General features: G+C 43.4%; 1 protein-coding gene across 3 annotated transcripts; it reads left to right on the top strand.

Moving 5' to 3' along the window:
• The first annotated feature begins 2,800 nt into the window (after positions 1 to 2,800).
• On the top strand, positions 2,801 to 19,076 carry LOC135105837 (growth hormone secretagogue receptor type 1-like). Of its 3 annotated transcripts, none has more exons than XM_064014443.1 (2): positions 2,801 to 3,611; positions 17,638 to 19,076. In XM_064014443.1, exon 2 carries the CDS (start codon positions 18,487 to 18,489, stop codon positions 19,006 to 19,008), a length of 522 nt encoding a protein of 173 aa, XP_063870513.1. In that variant the 5' UTR covers positions 2,801 to 3,611; positions 17,638 to 18,486; the 3' UTR covers positions 19,009 to 19,076. The 3 variants fall into 3 exon arrangements, with proteins under 3 accessions (XP_063870513.1, XP_063870514.1, XP_063870512.1); XM_064014444.1 differs by having other exon boundaries at positions 2,801 to 3,660; XM_064014442.1 differs by having other exon boundaries at positions 2,801 to 3,940.
• The last annotated feature ends 3,424 nt before the right edge of the window (positions 19,077 to 22,500 follow it).

Raw genomic sequence — 22,500 nt, 5'->3', positions numbered from 1 at the left:
CCAATTCAATTCTCCTTCCCTACCCCTTCCCTCCCCTCCTCCACCCCTCCATGAATGCCCAGGGAAGGAGCTGACGGTGCCTCTTACTCTTATTCCATTGCTATCTATCATCCCACGGGAGGCTTCGCTTTGGGGAAGGTGAGGAAGAGATTACGAGAAGTAGGGGGTACGTAGGGAGAGATAAATGAAAGAAAGCTTGATGAAGAAAGTGGGAAAAGAAGTGAGCGAGGAAGAGATGAGGAAGGAGGAGGAAGATATAGGTGAAAGAGAAGGAATGAATAGGTGGAGAAGAAATGGAAGGAGGAAAGGAAGCTAGGAAAGGAAGGTGGAAAGAGATGAAAGAAGGTGGGAGAAAAACGTATTAGTGAGGAAGAGGCGAGGAAGGAGGAGGAAGAAAGTTAGGGAAAAAACGGATGAAATAAAAAAAAATGACGATAGTAGGACAAAAAACGGAAATGAGACAAGAATGTGAGGAAAAACAGAAATAAAGAAACGGAGAACATAATAAGGGAAGGAAAAAGAAAAGGAAATTTGTGAGGAAGGATAGAGAAATGAAAAAAAAAGAAAAAAAGTGGGGAAATAAGGCAAAAATGTGAGAAAAAAAAACAGAATAAAGAAACGAAGAAAATACAGAAAAGAAAAAAAAGAGAAAAGAGAAGGGAGGGATGGAAAAGGGAGGTAGGATGGAGGAGTTAGTGAGGAAGAGATGGGGAGGAAGAACGCCTGACCTCCTAAAACACGTCACCATCTTCCTCTTCCTCTTCCTCTTCCCCTCCCGGCCAATTTTTGCGAGGTCGTGAGGTAGCATGCGAGTCTCCTTGTTGGGAGGAGGAGGAGGAGGAGGAGGAGGAGGAGGAGGATATGGTGGTGGTAGCAGTGGTGAATATGTTGATGATGCTGGTAGGAAGAGAGAAAAAAAAATAAGATGGAAGAGATGGGAAGAGGAGGAGGAGGAGGAAAAAAGAAGAGGAGGATATTAAAACAAAGATGAAAGCAAACTGAAGTATATGAATAAGAGAGAGAGAGAGAGAGAGAGAGAGAGAGAGAGAGAGAGAGAGAGAGAGAGAGAGAGAGAGAGAGAGAGAGAAAGTCGCAACGTTCACACAAATGACGAAGGATATATATTCATTAAAACAACACACACACACACACACACACACACACACACACACACACACACACACACACACACACACACACACACACACACACACACACACACGCGCGCGCACAAATAATCAAATAAACGAGAAGTAAATAAGAAAAAAATCATGGCCGTAAAGAAATTAAGAAAATGCAGATATTAAAACAGAAAAACAGATATCAAATCCAGCCCCGAAATTGAAGAAAATGAAGCAGGCAACATATTCCCGTTTTCTTTTGCATTTTAAAGAGAAACTAAACTAGAATATAAAAAAAAGACGGGTGGAAATGTGTCGTATTTTTTTCTATTTCAAATATTCTTCTGTTTTCCATGAATATTGTGGACACAGGGACATCCATTCTCTCTCCGCATTTTCTTTTGTCTTCTGCACATCTTTCCCGACGGGTCGCCCTGAATCTATTTTGAAAGTGTCATTCTTCTCATTCGCAACCTGTCTTCATCAGTTTCCCTGCAACTCTCTCTCTCTCTCTCTCTCTCTCTCTCTCTCTCTCTCTCTCTCTCTCTCTCTCTCTCTCTCTCTGACATTCCTCCCTTGCTATTTTCTTTTGCATTTCTGGTCGTCTCTACAGTTTATCTCCATCTTCTCGTTTATCCTCATTCTCCTCTTAAGTCTTCTTTCTTCTTTTTTAGTCACTTGTATTGATAATTTTGACTGCTTTGTGTGTCTGTGTGTTTGGCCTGCACTCCCCCCTCCCTCTCTCTTTCTCTCTCAACTCGTCAATATTTCAGTCTTTGTTTATTCCCACGTGTCTGAAAAAAGGTGTATACCCTCGTCCACCAGCCAATGAGGTCACGGAGCAGGTGTCCCTCAACCAATCAACGCTTCAGGAACTCATCGCCACTGGAGGACTTCGGGAGGACGTGCCAGGAATGGGGAAATGGACGAGGAGGGGAAGTTTAGCTTAGTAGATCGAATGGATGCTAGGAAAGCCACCTGATACCGCCACTCCTGCTCGCACTTTCCCCCCTTCTCTATTTCTCACTCTCTCTCTCTCTCTTAGCTTTTATTTACATGATCAAGTTTGCCACCACCACCACCATCACTACCACCACCACCACCACTACCATCCACCATCCACCAGCCCACGGGAGGGAAAGAAAGAATATATATATATATGAAAAAAGTAGTTCCCCCGAAAGTTTTCACGAGAACTCGTCTCCTTGATAAGCTGGCGGCGGGGAAAATGAAGGGAAGAAACGCCATCTTGAGTCACAGTTTTCTCGACGCTTTTAATATCTTCCCTCATGCATTTCTGTCTGTTTCTAAGTGCGCTCTCTCTCTCTCTCTCTCTCTCTCTCTCTCTCTCTCTCTCTCTCTCTCTCTCTCTCTCTCGAAGGGATAGAAGGATCAAGGAAGAGAGGGAATGCAAGAAAAACAGGGATCACGAGACAAAATAAAGAAAAGATAATGAGAATAAGAGATAAAAGAGAAGAAGGAGACGAGGGAGAGATCATGAAAAGAGACGAATAGAAGGAAGAATACGGAACTCTCTCTCTCTCTCTCTCTCTCTCTCTCTCTCTCTCTCTCTCTCTCTCTCTCTCTCTCTCTCTCTCTCTCTCTCTCTCTCTCCTTTATTAGCAGTGACAGGCGGTGATAACAAGCCTCCACAGATGGTTACAACGAGTGAGTAATTTGGTGTAGCGAATTTCTTCTAATCAATTATGCCGCGGGGAGACGAGAAGGTGGCGACGCGGCGCGAGGCGGGGCGACGAGACCAACAGGCGCGGTGCGAACCTTGACCAACTCGATCTGCCTCGCACGCGCACACCACGGACCCTCACACACACACACACACACACACACCATGTCGCCCTCATGAGCAATAAAGTCAACCCGCTGTGAGTTACGAAGACACTCTCCTCTTATCCTCCTTGTGTTGTAAGCCGGCGTGTCCTTGGCCGGTATTTGTAAGCATTTCCTCAGCTCTCCCGCGAAGCTCACCATGCACGCCAGCTTCCTCCCTTCCTGGAAACCTGGCACTCGGGGGATACACGGCCCCGGGAATATTCGGTGTCAACGCGAAGATGGTGACGCAAGTAACACCGGGTGCTCCCATTGGCTGGCGCGGCGAGCTTCGTGGTTGGCTGAGAGGTGAAGCAAGTTATACCCACGCGAGCACAGATACTACACACACACACATGCACGCACATTCACACGTATTTGCTTTTGGCTTTGTAATTATCCTTGTTGAGTCTGTAACTATTCCGCGGCTTAGTCTTGCATTACAGAGCGATCAATCACGACATGATGGGATGGTGTTTGCTGGAAATCTGCCTCGTTTCGTCTCAAGCGATGACTGAACGGCGGGTACAAGGCGGCGGCAGCGGCAGCATCTGGCAACAGCCAAGGTCCCTGACACATATATACAGCGAAGCTCCCACTTTCGTGCTCAGTGCTTTCCTGACCAGGTTGGGCAGAGGGTGTAGCAGCTTCGCGTGACAATCGGTTTGAGAGAAACTTCTTGTATATCTCTCTCCTTCCCTCCACGTATGCTGTATGTCGTGACACGTGGGAAGGAGGCCCAGCATGTCCCTCCCCCACGCTGAAGGAGCAGGTTGAGGCCTCTTACTCCTTCCAAAGGACTGAAAAGAAAGTGTGCATATATTTTTCTTATGAACACGCTAGACGATTTCCAGTTTCTGAAGTAAAAGTGAGGGTGGTGTACTCGAGTGTGGCTTGGGTGTGTCTGTCGCAGCTGTGAGGCCGTGACACCTTCCCACAGACACCTCCTGCTCCTCCACCTCCTGCTCGAGCACTGGACTGGGAATGTGACGGTAAATAAAGAGAAAAACAGACTGACATTCGTTCCTGTGCTTGGGAGGGAAGACACGAGCCGCCCTGTGATGCTGTGGCAATGACGCTGGAGATTGAGACACAGACAGAGGAAGAGCATGACGGACGCTGACAGAATGGAGATGGATTGACAGGGAAGAGAAGCGGGGAAGTGGACGAATGTACGGGTATGATGTGACGACAAATACGAACACGGGGAGCTTGTTTACTCTCCGGTACAAGAGAGGCACTGTTCTAATGGTGCGTGGGGTCCTGTCGCTCCGGGTAATTCCTAAGGAAGCGGGAACTCTATCGAGGAAAATTAATGATTGTATTGTCACTCTGGGAAATGATACTCTGGGCCGCTTATAAAAGTTCTCATTTTTCTTCTCGCGTCATTCTTTCTTTCTCTCTTTTTATCATTTTTTATTCTTTGCCACATATTTTTTTTTAATTGGTTTGTTTCTGTTTCATTTTTTTTTTCAGACTTATCACGTAATGTTCTTTTCTTTTTCTCCTTTTGTTTCGCCTCATTTCCTTTGTCTCCCTTATTTGTTTCGTTTTACTTCTTTCCATACTTCTTGTTATACCTCCTTTTCTAAGTCCCTTTTATTATTCATTAATGCATGTTTCTTTTCTGAGTTTTTCCTTTGTTTTCTTCTATCTGCCTAGTCAACTGTTCCACCTTTCTCTGTCTTATGTGTCTCCCTTATTGCGTTTTATCTCCATCCATACTTTCTTTCATTCCTCCTTTTTCAATGTCTATTTATTATTCATTAATGCGAGTTTCTCTACTGAGTTTTTCCTTTCTATTTCATTTATCTATTGAAGCCAACCACCCTTCTCTGTCTTATGTTTCTTCCTTCTTTCTTTCTTTTTCTTCTTTCCACGTTTTTTATCGCTCCTATTTTGTTTCTATTTCTTTTTCATCAATGCAAGTCTCCTTTCTGAGTTTTCCTTTCCTTTCTTTTATTTCTCGTTTAAAGTATGCCACCTTCCTTTGTCTTATGTTTCTCCCTTATCGCTTTTTTCCTTCCATATTTTTTTATTCACTTTTTTTTTTCTGTTTCTTGTTCATTGATGCACAATTTTCTGTTTTTTTTCCCTCTCTTTTATTTATCTTTTCAACTATACCACCTTTCTCTGTCTTACATTTCTCCCCTATTTCTTTTTCTCCTCTTTCCGTACTTCCTTTTATTCCACCTCTTCTATGTCTATTTATCATTCGTTGATGCGCGTTTCTTTTCTGTTTTTATCTTTTTCATTCTCTTTCTTTTATTTATCTAGTGAAGTGTCGCATCGTTCTCCGTCTCCTCCTCCCTGTGTTGTTTACTTATTCATTTTCCCTTTCTCTTCTTATTATTAATGTCCCAATTTATTTACTGACATTTCTCTTTTTTTTATTAACACTCGTACATTGATTAGTTTATTATATTTCCGTTGATTTATTCCTTCATCCTTCATCGCGTAAAGTAATAACAGTCCAATACATCTTTTTATCTTCCTCCATTTTCTTTTTTCTTTTTTTTATATATATTCCCGTTTTCTTTCTTTATATTCATGTCGGTGTCCTGTAAAAAGAGAGAAGAAAATAATTCGTTCTTTATGATGTGATAATTCTCTCGTCAGCCGTTCATGTTTACGCACTATATATTCCTCTCTCTCTCTCTCTCTCTCTCTCTCTCTCTCTCTCTCTCTCTCTCTCTCTCTCTCTCTCTCTCTCTCTGATCACTTCTTTTCTCTTTTTCGCTTCTTTCATCTTCCTGCCATTATCATTCTGTTGCTTCTCTCTCATCCGTTAATGGGAGGCCCTGCTGCTTTCCCAATTTGTGTTCAGTCCTATGAAATGAATTGTAGTCTCTCTCTCTCTCTCTCTCTCTCTCTCTCTCTCTCTCTCTCTCTCTCTCTCTCTCTCTCTCTCTCTCTAACGTTTATCTCGTCTCAAAACTTTTATTATCATACTTTTCTCTTTCCTCTCTTTTTCCTAGTTTTTCTCCTCTCTTTCTTTGTCTTTTCTCTTTTCTTTCTTCTTTTCCTTTGTATTTTCTTTCTTCCTCTTCTCTTCAATCGTTTTTTCTTTCTTCTTCTTTTCATCTTTTTTTCTTCTCTTGCTTCGTCTGTTCTCCAAACTCCTTTTCTTTAGTCTTCCTTCTCATAGTCTTCCTTTACTTTTTCTTTCCCATTTCCTTTCATTCTTTCTCCCATTCCTTCGTCTTTCTTCTCTCTTCCTTCTTTGTTTATTCTCTCCCTCCCCTCTAGATTCGTCCATCCACTTTCCCTTCGTCTCTCTCTCTCTCTCTCTCTCTCTCTCTCTCTCTCTCTCTCTCTCTCTCTCTCTCTCTCTCTCTCTCTCTCTCTCTCTCTCTTCTCTTCTTCACACACTTCACCACTCCTTTATTCGTCTTCTCTTCCTCTCACCTCGAGTATTTTCTCTCGAGTTCGCTGGCGTTCTAGTTCTTGTATTGATGTCATATTAAATAACCTACATTAATTTTTACAGCTGATCTCTCTCTCTCTCTCTCTCTCTCTCTCTCTCTCTCTCTCTCTCTCTCTCTCTCTCTCTCTCTCTCTCTCTCTCATTCGTTTTCCTCCATTTTTTCCCCTGTCTCTCGCTTTTATTTATCTTTTTCACGTTGTTGACAGTTTTATTTTGGTTTGTTTTTGTTCACCTGTCTATTCCTTTTTGTGTATGCTTGTTTTATGGTGTGTGTGTGTGTGTGTGTGTGTGTGTGTGTGTGTGTGTGTGTGTGTGTGTGTGTGTGTGTGTGTGTGTGTGTGTGTGTGTGTGTGTGTTTGTAATGAACACTAGAACATACGCACACACACACACAGATATACACAATGACCCGGCGACATGACTGAATAAGCGGACCGTCACCTGTTGGCCTCTCTCTCTCTCTCTCTCTCTCTCTCTCTCTCTCTCTCTCTCTCTCTCTCTCTATCAACTCCTCCCCATAACTTTCTCTCTTACTTTCCTAACTCCATCTAACTTTTCTTCCTTTTTCTTCTGGCCCCCCTCCTGCCACGCCCCTCATCAGTAGGCCTATCCTCAGGTATGTAGGCCCAGGGATCCTTAAGGGGTGAGCCAATCTGACGAGTCCACTTAAGGGTTGAGTCTATTAGCCCTTAGGGAGACTGATGTTTAGTTGGCATGGGGTGTAAAAATTGTTTAGTTCCTTCCTGCTTATTATTTTTTTTGACTTACACGCGTCCGGAGAGAGAGAGAGAGAGAGAGAGAGAGAGAGAGAGAGAGAGAGAGAGAGAGAGAGAGAGAGAGAGAGAGAGAGAGAGAGAGAGATGGATTCATGCTAGCGACGCAATATTATTATGGGACAATATTATTATGGGACAGATGACAACTTGTACAGCCCACTTCTTACTACTACTACTACTACTACTCCTCCTCCTCCTCCTCCTCCTCCTCCTCGTTTCTTCCTCAACCTCTTCTTTTCTTCTTCTTCTTCTTCTTCTTCTTATGTAATGTCTTGTTCCTCTCCTTTGATCTTTCCTCCGGCCATTTCTCCCCCACCCCTCCCCCGCCTCTGTACCACAATGGGAAGCTATCAAAGGAAAATTTATCGTAATACGCAGGAAAAAAAAAAAAAAAATGGGGGTCCGAAAACAACTAGATCGTGAGTCTCTCTCTCTCTCTCTCTCTCTCTCTCTCTCTCTCTCTCTCTCTCTCTCTCTCTCTCTCTCTCTCTCTCTCTCTCTTACTAATGATACGCTTCTTTCCTCACCTGAACAAGTAGGACAAAACAAACAAGACGATAAAAGAGGAAAAAAAAATCTGAGGAACGTCACACACACACACACACACACACACACACACACACACACACACACACACACACACACACACACACACACACATACACACACAGAGAGAGAGACAGACAGACACGTACACGCGCCATTAGACCAAAACACATGGGCGGCAGAAACGGCAGGTGACTGTAACACGTAATTAGAGCCGAGTCGGTAGCCACGCCCCACCTGTTGACCGCGCGAGGAGGAGGAGGAGGAGGAGGAGGAGGAGGAGGAGGAGGAGGAGGAGGAGGAGGAGGAGGAGGAGGAGGAGGAGGAGGAGGATTACGTGTACCTAAGGCTCATGTAACTCTATTCCCCAGTCACCTGAGGGGGTTGGGAAGGCGAGGGCAGGTGTTATACTACAAACAGTGGCGGAGACGTGCAGGCGAGAAATGGTGTTATGTATTTGTCTGGAAACGTGAAGGAAGTCCTGAAAAAGTTAGGAAATAATGTGAAATGTTGTGAAGTGGATGAGGAATGGCTTGTGTGCGTATGTGTGTGTGTGTGTGTGTGTGTGTGTGTGTGTGTGTGTTTGGCGAGACTGCTAAGTGTGAGAGAAAGACGAGGAAGAGGAAGAGGAAGAGGAGGAAGTGCACCTCATTGTCATCATCCTCATCCCACCCACGTGATTGACCACCGGCGAGCACCACAAAGGGCGGCGGCCTAGACCAGAAGCAGCACCACACACAGGTCCCTCCTCCGCCATTACCGGGAGACCCACCCGAACACCGCCCCGTCTCCTCAAACGTCTCGGCGTCTTGGCTTGATTGCATTGCTCTACTGCAGGTTGTCAGGGGCTTCATGGGTGTTTTCGTGATTCCAGTGATGGTTTAGTAAGTGTTCTACATTGCCAATAGGAGAAAAGATCAGGGTAACTATGCTACTCAAAATCCGTGGCCTTCTGAAGTTTCTTGTTATGAGAGTACAAAGCTTTTAAAACTAGAGTCAATGGTACACACACACACACACACACACACACACACACACACACACACACACACACACACACACACACACACACACACACACACACACACACACTCAGACTCACTTCATAAACCGACCGCTATTTCTCGTAATTATAACCTCACGTGTCTTTCCATCCTTAGCGAGCAGTCACCACCCACTCCCTGCCTCACTCGCCCTCTCTCTCTCTCTACACATGTACCGCTATCTTGTATCTCGCCATGTGTTCACTTCATGACTGACGCTCTCATAAGATAGCGGCGCCATATGATCCTGTCCTAGTGAGGTGGTGTCAAATTCACCGTCAATTCACATGTAAGGTGATGAAGTAGTGGAATAATTACATTAGTTGGAGTTACTAGGTTTGTTCGTGACTTGTATAATAAAAGACCCTTGAATGTGCGAGTATATGTAATTTCATCTCTTTTGTACTACACACACACACACACACGCACACACAAATACAGGGGGAAAAACAATACACATAAAAATAAACAACACAGACTTTGAATGAAAATGTGTGAGAGAGAGAGAGAGAGAGAGAGAGAGAGAGAGAGAGAGAGAGAGAGAGAGAGAGAGAGAGAGAGAGAGAGAGAGAGAGAGAGAGAGAGAGAAAGAGAATGAGTAAAAAAGAACACTCCTATCTATACACTTAAAAACCTTAATTGAATCTGGCTCAAACACAACACCTGCCTCACCTTCCCCTAACGTTGCTGGAATTAACACATAACGCCCACTTAGGGTTTGTCAAATACCTGTTCTCCTCCCTTCACCTAGACACTTTATCTTTCCCGTAATTACCTAGGTACTACAATTAACTAAGCCGCGAAGGAATGCGAAAGGTGTATGTAAGCAGGTCTGTGTGTGTGTGTGTGTGTGTGTGTGTGTGTGTGTGTGTGTGTGTGTGTGTGTGTGTGTGTGTGTGTGTGTGTTGCATCATGAAGGTGTGTCAAGTCTCTCTCTCTCTCTCTCTCTCTCTCTCTCTCTCTCTCTCTCTCTCTCTCTCTCTCTCTCTCTCTCTCTCTCTCTCTCTCTCTCTCTGAGGTGCCTTGTTTTAACGCTATCTAATTTAACACTAATTCTTTTAACAGTATTTACTTTTTTTACATTGAGTTATCTCGTTCTCTCTCTTTTTTCTTTTTCTTCTCTAAATATTTATCTTTTCACTTAATTTTCATGTTGTGCTAATCTTTCCTCGCCTCGTTTTCCTGGTAGTTGGTAATTTCCCTCCCTCCTCCCCTCCCCCCCTCTCTCTCTCTCTCTCTCTCTCTCTCTCTCTCTCTCTCTCTCTCTCTCTCTCTCTCTGTAAGGAAATGTTACGTGTGAGCTAAGAATGATTAATTGCACAACGAGAGGCGTTAATGTGTTCTTAGTTACTGTTCCTGTTAGATTGGTGTTGGTGATGTGTGCTAGTAGTAGTAGTAGTAGTAGTAGTAGTAGTAGTAGTAGTAGTAGTAGTAGTAGTAGTAGAAGTAGTAGAAGTAGTAGCAGTAGTAGTTGTAGTAGTGGTGGAGCGGTAGTGGTGGTGGTGGTAGTAGTAGTAGTAGTAGTAGTAGTAGTAGTAGTAGTAGTAGTAGTAGTAGTAGAAGTAGTATTTTTTCGACGGTTAATGAGAATACGACACTTGTTACTCTATTGAAGCGACCATTGATAAATTCACCTTCCAAGGAGAGAGAGAGAGAGAGAGAGAGAGAGAGAGAGAGAGAGAGAGAGAGAGAGAGAGAGAGAGAGAGAGAGAGAGAGAGAGAGAACGCTTACAGAGGGTTGCAAATTAATTCATACATATACTAAAGCAGAAAAATTGATATAAAGACACAGACTCCAACTAATCCATTGTCTTGGCCGCAAACTTGAGCAGAGGAAGCGTATCCGTGGAGGAAGAAATAAATCTAATGACGACAAAGAAAATTTATCTTCTTCCCCTTCCTCTTCCTTCCCCTCCACGTCTTCTCCCTCTCTTCCTTTACCTATTAATCATCATCACCTTTGGCAGGGACATGGAGTTAGGAACGAATATTAGGAAGATATGAGGAACTTTATTTAACTCTCTCTCTCTCTCTCTCTCTCTCTCTCTCTCTCTCTCTCTCTCTCTCTCTCTCTCTCTCTCTCTCTCTTTCACTAAACCTCCCAAACACAATAAAATCATATATATATATATATATAATTACGACTACCACCACCACCAACAACAACAACACCAACAAACAACAAACAACAACGACAAAAATGACAAACAACAAAAGAACCAGAACAAGAACAACAACAACAACAGTAGCAGCAACAACAACAATGACAACAACAACAACAATAACAGCAGCAGCAACAACAATGACAACAACAAAAAACAACACAAACAAAGGAAAGCAAAGGAGACAAAAACAATACCGAAAGATTTAAGTAAAAGGAAAAGAAATGAAATAATATGAAATGGAGAGAAACATTTTTCATCATCCCCTTTTATTTTTCATTTTCATTCATTTTTTTTTTTGGGGGGGAAGGATTAAAGAAAGAAGCAAGTGGAAGAGAGACGTCATTTGTGTTCTCTCTCTCTCTCTCTCTCTCTCTCTCTCTCTCTCTCTCTCTCTCTCTCTCTCTCTCTCTCTCTCTCTCTCTCTCTCTCTCTCTCGCCATCAGCCAATTTGCTGCCCAGCTGGTCTGCGTGTCAAGAAAGCGAGAGAAAAAAAGAGAAAAGAGAAAGTGAAAAAAGGAGAAAAGGGTGGAAAGAGGGAAACACATTTGCTTTATACTTTCTCACGGTCGATTTACTTTTGAATTACGTAGCTCTCTCTCTCTCTCTCTCTCTCTCTCTCTCTCTCTCTCTCTCTCTCTCTCTCTCTCTCTCTCTCTCTCTCTCTCTAAATTGGCGTCTTCACAGCCTCATCACGTAGTCTCGCCTGTCAGTGTTATCGTTGAGGAGGAGGAGGAGGAGGAGGAGGAGGAGGAGGAGGAGGAGGAGGAGGAGGAGGAGGAGGAGGAGGAGGAGGAGGAGGAGGAGGAGGAGGAGGAGGAGGAGGAGGAGGAGAGTGTGACTTTGGCAGTGATAATTAGGCTCTTTCTTAAGTGGTTATTATTATTATTATTATTATTATTATTATTATTATTATTATTATTATTATTATCATTATTGTTATTATTATAATTATTATTATCAATATTATTATCATTATTATTATTATTTATCACTTAATTTTTACATACTATATGTGTTTTTTAATCAAAGGGGAAAGAAAAATGTTAATGATGTTAATAATAGAGGAGGAGGAGGAGGAGGAGGAGGAGGAGGAGGAGGAGGAGGAGGAGGAGGAGGAGGAGGAGGAGGAGGAAAAGGAAGAGGAAAAAAAGGAATAAAACAAGAGAGAGAGAGAGAGAGAGAGAGAGAGAGAGAGAGAGAGAGAGAGAGAGAGAGAGAGAGAGAGAGAGAGAGAGAGACGGAAAACTTGCACCTTAATTCATGACTTTAGATTTCGCGTGCAAACTCAACTCGTTTCCAGAAACTTGGAAAAATCATCACACGACGAAGTAAGTGTGTGTGTGTGTGTGTGTGTGTGTGTGTGTGTGTGTGTGTGTGTGTGTGTGTGTGTGTGTGTGTGTGTGTGTGTGTGTGTGTGTGTGTGTGTGTGAACGTCTCCTTCAGCATATTCCCGCTGACACAAAGCCGACCTCTTGTCCTGACACAAACAAGCATTTTCTTACTGCTGACACTAATCCCTTTCAGCCATAATGGGTACCAAGCTATTTCCGACCGTCCCCCCCCACTCTCTCTCTCTCTCTCTCTCTCTCTCTCTCTCTCTCTCTCTCTCTCTCTCTCTCTCTCTCTCTCTCTGTCTGTCTGTCTGTCCTCATTTTCCTCCCAATTTCCATCCTCTTCTCTTAATCTTCCTCTTCTTTATCTCCAGTCTTCCCTGCTCCTCATTTTCCTCTCTTTAGCTTCTCATCCTTTATTCCCTCGTGTCCTCTTTCTCCTCTTTTCTCTTTCTTGCTGAATATTCGTTTCACTTTATCTTTCTTTTTCACTTTTTTCCTTTCTCTCTCTCTCTCTCTCTCTCTCTCTCTCTCTCTCTCTCTCTCTCTCTCTCTCTCTCTCTCTCTCTCTCTGGGTTTGTTTATTTTTCTTTGTCTAGCTGTATATTCATTTCTTCTCATCTCTCTCTCTTTCCCCTTTCTGTTTTTTTCCACTTTGCTCTTATTTTTTTCGTATTTTACATTTCTTTCTTTATTTCTCCCTCACTCCTTCTCTTTTATCGGACTGTCTTCTATTCCTTTTCGTTTCTTGGTTTTGTACGTATATTCGTTTATCTCTCCTCGCTTTTCTTTCTGTTTTTACATCTTCCTTTCTCTTCCCCCTTCCTCTTATTTAGCATTCATTTATTTATCCTCTTTTTCACTCTTTGTCTTTTTTTTCTTTCTAACTTTTTTTTTTTAACATCTTTCTTCTCTTTACGTTCATTTCTTTCCCATTTCCCTTTCCGTGTCCACTTTATGTATTTCTTTTATTTTCTTTTCTCCATGCCTTTCTTTTCACTCCCTCTCCTTTTCCCTCTTTCTTCTCTCCCTCTCTCTTTCTTTTCTATCTCCTTAACTGTTTCTTAACTGTTTTTTCTTTCACTTTTGTTCCTTCCTCTTCCCTCTTTTGTTTGTCTTTCACTCTCCTTCGTCGAGAGAGAGAGAGAGAGAGAGAGAGAGAGAGAGAGAGAGAGAGAGAGAGAGAGAGAGAGAGAGAGAGAGAGAGAGAGAGAGAGAGAGAGGAGCCTAAGTAAACGAATTTAACCTCAGATGTCATAACAGAGCCAAAAGGAGGAGGAGGAGGAGGAGGAGGAGGAGGAGGAGGAGGAGGAGGAGGAGGAGGAGGAGGAGGAGGAGGAGGAGGAGGAGAGGAAGTGGTGATGGATCCTACTGTAATATTGTGTTGCGTGTTTACTCTCTCTCTCTCTCTCTCTCTCTCTCTCTCTCTCTCTCTCTCTCTCTCTCTCTCTCTCTCTCTCTCTCTCCCTCCCAGTACGGTCCGTTTTTAGCAGTTTGCCAACACCGTCCAAACCAGCGTGACAATTCGACCAAATATTTAGATCAATCTTAAACCTGATGACACTTTGAAGGAGTACAAGTATTCTCTCTCTCTCTCTCTCTCTCTCTCTCTCTCTCTCTCTCTCTCTCTCTCTCTCTCTCTCTCTCTCTCTCTCTCTCTCTCTCGGGTCCTCTGAGTGCTGATAAGTCTTCATAGATAAATTTTCGAGAGAGAGAGAGAGAGAGAGAGAGAGAGAGAGAGAGAGAGAGAGAGAGAGAGAGAGAGAGAGAGAGAGAGAGAGAGAGAGAGAGAGAGAGTAATGTACAATAGAAAAGTAAAAACAGACAAAGTTTTGTAAATGCGGCGTGAAATTAATGTGTGTGTGTGTGTGTGTGTGTGTGTGTGTGTGTGTGTGTGTGTGTGTGTGTGTGTGTGTGTGTGTGTGTGTGTGTGTGTGTGTGTGTGTGTGTGTGTGTGTGTGTGTGCTTATACGGTGTTAGTGTGTTAAATACAATAGAAAAGAGAAAACGGAGTACTTAAATCTTTCCTTTATCATGTTAATTGCACAGTTACATATATCATTTATTTATCTTTTATCTCAGTTCGGTTGTCATGAAATTTACTTAAGAACACATAATCTCCCTCTCTCTCTCTCTCTCTCTCTCTCTCTCTCTCTCTCTCTCTCTCCCTGGGCCATTAGCACCATGACACACAGTTATGATTAATCTACACGTGCATTAGGCGCGACAAGATGATTCTGTCTCCCTCGGGAACACTCATTCTATCGCCCTGCAAACAGTAATCACGGGCTAATCAATATATGTCTGTGCCTGTGTATATGTGAGAGAGAGAGAGAGAGAGAGAGAGAGAGAGAGAGAGAGAGAGAGAGAGAGAGAGAGAGAGAGAGAGAGAGAGAGAGAGAGAGAGAGAGAGTCAATCATGGTCAAATCTATTATAGTAGTATTTCTCTCTCTCTCTCTCTCTCTCTCTCTCTCTCTCTCTCTCTCTCTCTCTGATGTGCAACCAGGCTTTTTTTCTTTTTGCACCTCAATGGAGAAGGAAAGGAACAAGACTGGCTTGAAAAGATTATTGTGAAATATTCCTTTCTTTATCTTGAATCTCCCTCTTTTCATGTTTTTTTTTAATAATTTCTTTTATTTTATTATTCCCGTTTTTATGATGGAATTTATTCTTAATTTGATTGAGACTTTTTTTTCTTTTCTCTTAATTCGGAAGCTTCAGGGTAAAATTTACAGTGTATTTTATTTTATTTTATTTTTAAAGATTTTAGTAGATTTATTTTTTTATCATTTTTCTTTTTTAGGAGAGCGTAGATTATGATAATGGTTTTCTGAAGAGATATTATCAGAGAGTTTCTTTTCTACTCTCTCTCTCTCTCTCTCTCTCTCTCTCTCTCTCTCTCTCTCTCTCTCTCTCTCTCTCTCTCTCTCTCTCTCTCTCTCTCTCTCTCTCTCTCATAACATTAATCATCTCACACTCGCCATCAAGGACTGTATTATCGGTTCTTTATATTCCATTGGGTGATTATAGCGCAACTTTTACGATTTTCCAATGAGGCTTAAGTTTGACGTCGGCACACACACACACACACACACACACACACACACACACACACACACACACACACACACACACACACACACACACACACACACACCTCAATTTCACGCCTTAAGATTGCGCATTTAATAGACGTTCTCAGCAAACATGTCTTCTTAAAATAATATTCGACTAATACTTTTCCTCCTTCCTTCCTTCCTTCCTTTCTTCCGTCCTTCCTTTTGATGCTTTTTGTTCATCTCTCGTATTTCATTTCATCCTTTCTTCCATCTTTTTCCGTGTGTGTGTGTGTGTGTGTGTGTGTGTGTGTGTGTGTGTGTGTGTGTGTGTGTGTGTGTGTGTGTGTGTGTGTGTGTGTGTGTGTGTGTGTGTCCTTTCCTTTCCTTTATCCTTTGCACCCTTTTATCCTTCCTTATTATTATTATTATTTTTTTTTTGAGGAGAAAGGACAAGAGGACTTCTGCTTTCATACAGTAGTCTCTCTCTCTCTCTCTCTCTCTCTCTCTCTCTCTCTCTCTCTCTCTCTCTCTCTCTCTCTCTCTCTCTCTCTCTCTCTTTCTCCTTACTCCCAGCCTTCGTTTCCCTTCCTTTCTCCTCCCTATTCCCGAGTTCTTTCATGTTCAGAGTTCCAATTTCATTTCCTCGTTCTCTTCTCGTCATTGTGACACGACTTTTTCTCTCTCTTTCTTCCTTGTGTCCAGCTTTCCTTCCTCTTCCCTTATTTTCCATCTTTTCTCTTGCTTTCCACGTGTTTCTTTCTCGATTTTTTTTTTTTCGTATCCGTAGCTTTATTTAGTTTGTTTGTTGTTTATTGATTACATTATTATTTTTTCTTTTCATTATCTACATATTTATTTACTTTTTGTCCTGCGGAGCCGTATGACTTCGTTGCCGCGACGCTGAAATTACAATAAATCAATGCCCTTGTTTCACCTGAGTGTGAGGAGTCCCCCTAGGTGCCCGTCCTCCGAGGCTGGCTGGTGGTGATGCTGGTGCTGGTGGTGCGTCGTATCTTGAGGGCCTTCCGTGTTTCAATATCCTTCAGGCCTCGTAGAATATTCTTGCCCTGATGTACAACCTTTGCTCGGAAGTTTTAATTAAATGACGTGAATATTTAGGGAGTGGGATATGTGTGTGTGTGTGTGTGTGTGTGTGTGTGTGTGTGTGTGTGTGTGTGTGTGTGTGTGTGTGTGTGTGTGTGTGTGTGTGTGTGTGTGTGTGTGTGTGTGTGTGTTACTAATGAGACTTTTCGTGTTTGTGTTGTTTTGGTGTTGTTTTGGTGTTGTTTTGGTGCTGGGTTCATTGTGAGGACGAGTGTCTGCAGTGTTGTTATGGTGGTGGTGGTGGTGGTGGTGGTGGTGGTGGTGAAGTAAGTGCCTTGTAGTGTCGTGGCGGTGTAGATGTAACGTGTTATGCGTAGTGGCGGTGCAAGTGTGACAGTGGTGCTGTTCTTGGTACGATAAGAAGACAGTGGTGGTGATGTACTGAGGGTGATAATGGTGACAGTATGTATTTGAGTCACGAGTAGTGATGACTAATGATGACAGCAGTGGTGGTGAATTAGAAACTTTATTAGTAGTGGTGGTGATGGTACGAGTATGTATTTGAATTAGTGATGACAGTAATGATGACAATAATAGTGATGACTTGGAGATTCTGGTGGTGCTGACGATAACAGTAGTGGTGACAGTAAGTATTTGAGTTAGTCAGTGGCGATGATGAATTAGGATGCTGTTGGTGATGATATCAGTCAAGTAGTGATGACGAGTGATGATGACAGTTGTGGTGATAGCTTGAGGTCGTGGTGTTGGGTGGTGATGACAATGATGAGAGTAATGGTGAAGACCTTGGGTTGTGGTGGAAGTGGTAATGATAATGATGACAGTGATGGTGATGACACTAGGTCGTGGGAGGTGGTGAAAGTGATGATGACAGAGGAGGTGATAAAATAATATAGTGGTGGACATGATGGTGGTGGTGACGAATGAGGAAAAGGTGTGTGTGTGTGTGTGTGTGTGTGTGTGTGTGTGTGTGTGTGTGTGTGTGTGTGTGTGTGTGTGTGTGTGTGTGTGTGTGTGTGTGGTATTCCTATGAAAGAAAGACACCTTGAGAGTGACACGCAAACCTAAATGACTCAATGACTCACATCCTCACTCGCCACTCCCTTATGACACAATGCATGTAAAAAGAGAGAGAGAGAGAGAGAGAGAGAGAGAGAGAGAGAGAGAGAGAGAGAGAGAGAGAGAGAGAGAGAGAGAGAGAGAGAGAGAGAGAGAGAGAGAGAGAGTGGTTGTCTTTCTCTTTTGCTTGCTACTTACACGCCCATCTTTGTATTTTCAGATGTGCGAGGAAAACTATGATAAATCCTACAAACAACGAAATATTATTGTAACTGTAAAAACCGTGTGCTAGTGTAAGACAAGAAAATAATAAAAGAAAAAGGGGGTTTGCTTTACAAGATCAAATACATTTATAATAAAAAAATGAAAACTTGTGTACTATAGGTCGAAAAAAAAAAAAAACTCACCATAAAAAATAAAAAGAAAACTGAAAATTTGTGTTATGTAAGACTGAAAAAAGACGCGAATAAAATTTGCTTCTTACGACCACCTGGATAAAAGTGGAAACTTGTAATACTGAAAAAAAAAAAAGACTTGCTTCACGACCACACAGAAAAAAAAAAAAAACGAAAATTATGCTTTTAAGACGAAAAATCTTGCTTTTCACAACCGACTGAGAGAGAGAGGGAAAAAAAAAAGAAAGAAAACGTGTGCCATGTAAGACGACAAAAAAAAAGGAAAAAAAAGAGAACGACGACTCTTCTCACGACGACGAGAAAAAATCCTGAAAAGTCGTACTATTTACGACAAAAAAAAAGCCTGAATTCTCACGACTACCCAAACAAGGAAATCGAAAAAACCCACAAACAAACAGGTGATTATCAGACAAATCGTGGTTACCTCCGTCAAGGGTTAACTGTGTGAGCGGGACTGACAGGCGAGCGACCCACGCCACAACACGCGGCGTCAGGATGAGATATGCTGATTACAGATTCCCCGCGCCGCCCAGGGACACTGACGGAGACACGGACGGGGGGCGATGAGCGTGAGCTGGTGCGCTGGTGCGTCGGTGGTGACTTTGAATAATAGCGCGTGTGAACTTGTGCTCGAATCCCGACGGTGACGTGCCATGACCTCCCAGACCCCATCCTGGACTCACCCAACTGCCCACACCACGCCCACGGTGTCTTACCAAGCCGCCCACACTGGCCGCCCACCCGGGACTGTGCCTACGGGCGGGTGGGGGGCGGAGGAGGGCATGGGGGCGTTAGGAAACTCCTCCCTGGTGGTGGATGACGCGGCAACGAACTTTTCCCTGCTGGACGCGCCTCCCCACGGGGACAACAAGACCCACTGGGCGTCCACGGCAGTGATGCACATGGGTGTGGAGGTGGAGCTGTTCCCGGACTGGCTGGTGGGCGTGTGGACGGGCGTGCTGGTGACCCTGATGGCGGTGGGTGTGGGTGGCAATGTGCTGGTGCCCGTGGTGGTGGTCCGAACTCGCGACCTCAGATCCTCTACTAATTTCCTGCTGGTGAACTTAGCGGCAGCGGATCTCCTGGTGCTGCTGGTGTCCCTCCCCACGGCGCTGGTCGAGCTGCACTCCCGCCCCGAGACCTGGGTGCTGGGCGAGCCCATGTGTGAGTACTGAGCCGTGTTCTGTTATTTTTCTCCCTCTTTTTGGTCTCTGCAGGTTGTCTCTCATTTTCCTTTTCCACGCCTGCTTGTTCTCTCTCTCTCTCTCTCTCTCTCTCTCTCTCTCTCTCTCTCTCTCTCTCTCTCTCTCTCTCTCTCTCTCTCTCTCTCTCTTGCTAGCTTAGTATTACTGTTCCCGCCCGTCACTTGGCAGGCTGGGTTCGCGCCCTGCTGAGGCTGGTAAAGGTTTTCACAGCTGAGTGAGCAGTAACTGTGCTCCCTGAACACGAGGAGTAAGAGTGCGAAGTGATACAGTCTTAGTCTTATCCAGTGACAGGTTTGAATGACCGATAAGCTGCACCTTGGAGTGGTTAGTACGGCACGGTGAACCTCAAGACCTGAGTTGAATTATGCACACACACACACACACACACACACACACACACACACACACACACACACACACAATCAAGTAAACACCGCTGAAAATTTTTAAAGGCGAAAAAATGTACACCTGGGAAAGCAAAAATTGTACCAAATCATTTACCTCCTTACTAACCTTGACCTCCACCTCTTCTTCCTCCTCCTCCTCCTCTTCCTCCTCCTCCTCCTCTTCCTCCTTCCTCGCCGCTCCTTCGCCTTCTCCTCACGCAGAGCTCAGAAGAGTTTTCATCATTCTGATACCGTCGAGTAAGGGCGATGAGAGACAGGGAGAGAGGCAAAAAGGAAGGAAGGAACGAAGGGAAGGAAGGGAAGGAAGGGATGGAGGAAGGTTACACCGCATTTACCACAGATAAGTTAACGTTTTAGTGAATAGATATTTTTTCCGTTTTTGTATGACTCTCTCTCTCTCTCTCTCTCTCTCTCTCTCTCTCTCTCTCTCTCTCTCTCTCTCTCTCTCTCTCTCTCTCTCTCTCTCTCTCTCTCTCTCTCTCTCTCTCTCTCTCTCTCTCTCTCTCTCTCTCTCTCTCTCTCTGCCCTTCTCCGCCTTGCCACGCCACCAAATAGTTTTTACACCATGTTTCCTTTCCTACACTACAAAGCACTTTATAACACACACACACACACACACACACACACACATTCACTTATAGCACATTCTACCCGGCTTGCGTGTTTCATTCTTCTATCACACGCACACAGTTGGCTCCAACAGGATCATAAAAGAAGACTGAGTGTAGAGGAGCGCCTTTATGGGTGTCAAGCGAGGAGGGGCGGCGCAGACTCATTTTCCGTGGACTCGAGTTAATTCTCCTCCTCCTTCTCCTCCTCCTTATCTTCCTCTTTCTCCTTCTTGCGGGTCGGCCAATTAGAGAGAGAGAGAGAGAGAGAGAGAGAGAGAGAGAGAGAGAGAGAGAGAGAGAGAGAGAGAGAGAGAGAGAGAGAGAGAGAGAGAGAGAGAGAGAGAGAGAGAGAGAGAGAGAGAGAGAGAGAGAGAGAGAGAGAGAGTTTATTAAGTTGTAAAAGCGAAGAAACGGACGTAAAGATAAGACTGTTTTTTCCTTAACGCTGCATAGGGCGTGTGTGTGTGTGTGTGTGTGTGTGTGTGTGTGTGTGTGTGTGTGTGTGTGTGTGTGTGTGTGTGTGTGTGTGTGTGTGTGTGTGTGTGTGTGTGTGTGCGCGCGACTACTACTTACCAAAAAGATCATGGAGGCAAAAGTTCTAATCTCCATTCACGTCAATATCCTCTCTCTCTCTCTCTCTCTCTCTCTCTCTCTCTCTCTCTCTCTCTCTCTCTCTCTCTCTCTCTCTCTCTCTCTCTCTCTCTCTCTCGCTCGCTCTACCACTCTCCGCCATCTCCCTCCACTAACATACTTATCATTTTTCATCTCCTTTCCTTCCCTCCTTCACTTCAGCTTGTGCCTAACAACATAAGGGAAAAGGTGGTGAGAGAGAGAGAGAGAGAGAGAGAGAGAGAGAGAGAGAGAGAGAGAGAGAGAGAGAGAGAGAGAGAGAGAGAGAGAGAGAGAGAGAGAGAGAGAGAGAGAGAGAGAGAGAGAGAGAGAGAGAGAGAGTTACATACTTACTTAGAAAAACAAGCCACAACAGACCTCACAAGGTGGCCTGATATAGGATTATTAAGATGATAGTAGTAGAAAAAGACATGGAAAACAGAAGGCTCTCTCCCCACCCTCCACTCCCTCTGGCATAAGCCGTACAGGAAAACTAGTCGGAAAGAAATACCTTACAGGGTTGGAGAAGAAAAAATCAGAAGGAAATTTTATAGGAAAGAAAGAAAATAGATGAAATGAAGTGCCCCCATTTCCTGAGGGCAAGGAAGTTAATCACTAACAAACAAACGCTGTTAGCCGCGGATTGCAGGCAAGTTATTTATCAACACGGCGTTTAAAAGTCTCAACGGTGTTGCAGTGTCACGTCTCGAGGAAGCCCATTCCATAGATGGAAAAAAAATTATTTTTGATTCGTGAGAGTTCCCAACAATTTTGCAACCGTTTTCTCGCGTGTAATTTGAAGAGTCTATCGTGAAAAATTTACTGCAGTCCATGTTATCAATGCCTTTGATGATTTTAAACACCTATATTAAGTCGCCTCTTAGTCTTCTTTGTGTTAATGGGAAAAGACTTAATTCTTTAAGACGCTCTTCGTATGATTTGTTTCTTAGGCTTGATATAATTTTTGTTACTCTACGCTAAACTCTTTCTAATTTATCAATGTCTTTCTGGTAGTAGGGACACCATGCTTGAGCGCAATATTCCAATAGGGAACGGACTAAAGAGTTATACAAAGTTAGGATTGTATCCTTAGATTTATATTCAAAAGATCTGTCGATTAAGCCAATTACTTCATTCGCTTTCTTTACGACTTCTGAACATTGTTGGCTAGGTTTTAAGCTACTCGATATTGTCACTTCTAAATCAATTTTGTTTAAGTTGGGTACCATTTAAAACATACCTTGCTTTCCCGTTTCTATACCCTATGTGAAGCACTTTGCACTTATCTGCATTAAAACTCATTTGCCAGGTTTATCCCCACTCTGTAAATTTGTCTAGATTTTTCTGCATTTTTATTACTTGTTCGTTAGACACTACGGAATTCGCTATTTTGGTGTCATCAGCAAACTTCGATATTATACTGGTAACACCCTCATCTATTTCTTTAATATAAACAAGGAAGAGAACAGGTCCTAAGACTGATCCCTGTGGCACCCCGCTGGTTACGTTAGTCCATCTGGATGTTTTTCCATTTATTACTACTCTTGGTTTACGGTTGTTTAGCAAGTTTTCAACCCATCGCAACACGTTGCCTTGGATACCGTGTGGTTTTAGTTTAACCAGTAAACGTTTGTGGGGGACTTTGTCGAAGGCCTTTTGAAAATCAAGATATATTATATCTACCGCTTTATTCTCGTCATACTGGTTCAGAATATCACAGAAGTCTAAGAGGTTCGTCAAACAAGAGCGTTTGTTGCGGAAGCTGTGTTGAGTATTTTTAAGTAAGCTGTTTTCTTCTTCTTCTTCTTCTTCTTCTTCTTCTTCTTCTTCTTCTT

The sequence above is a fragment of the Scylla paramamosain genome, chromosome 12 (genome assembly GCF_035594125.1).
Source record: "Scylla paramamosain isolate STU-SP2022 chromosome 12, ASM3559412v1, whole genome shotgun sequence".
In the NCBI taxonomy this organism is placed as follows: Eukaryota; Metazoa; Arthropoda; class Malacostraca; order Decapoda; family Portunidae; genus Scylla; species Scylla paramamosain.
Note: the sequence above shows the minus strand (reverse complement) of the source record. Positions and strands in the feature narration are given on the sequence as shown.

Excerpts from the sequence above, each read along its gene's own strand:
- LOC135105837 (XM_064014443.1), top strand. The coding sequence starts at position 18,487 with ATGACCTCCCAGACCCCATCCTGGACTCACCCAACTGCCCACACCACG.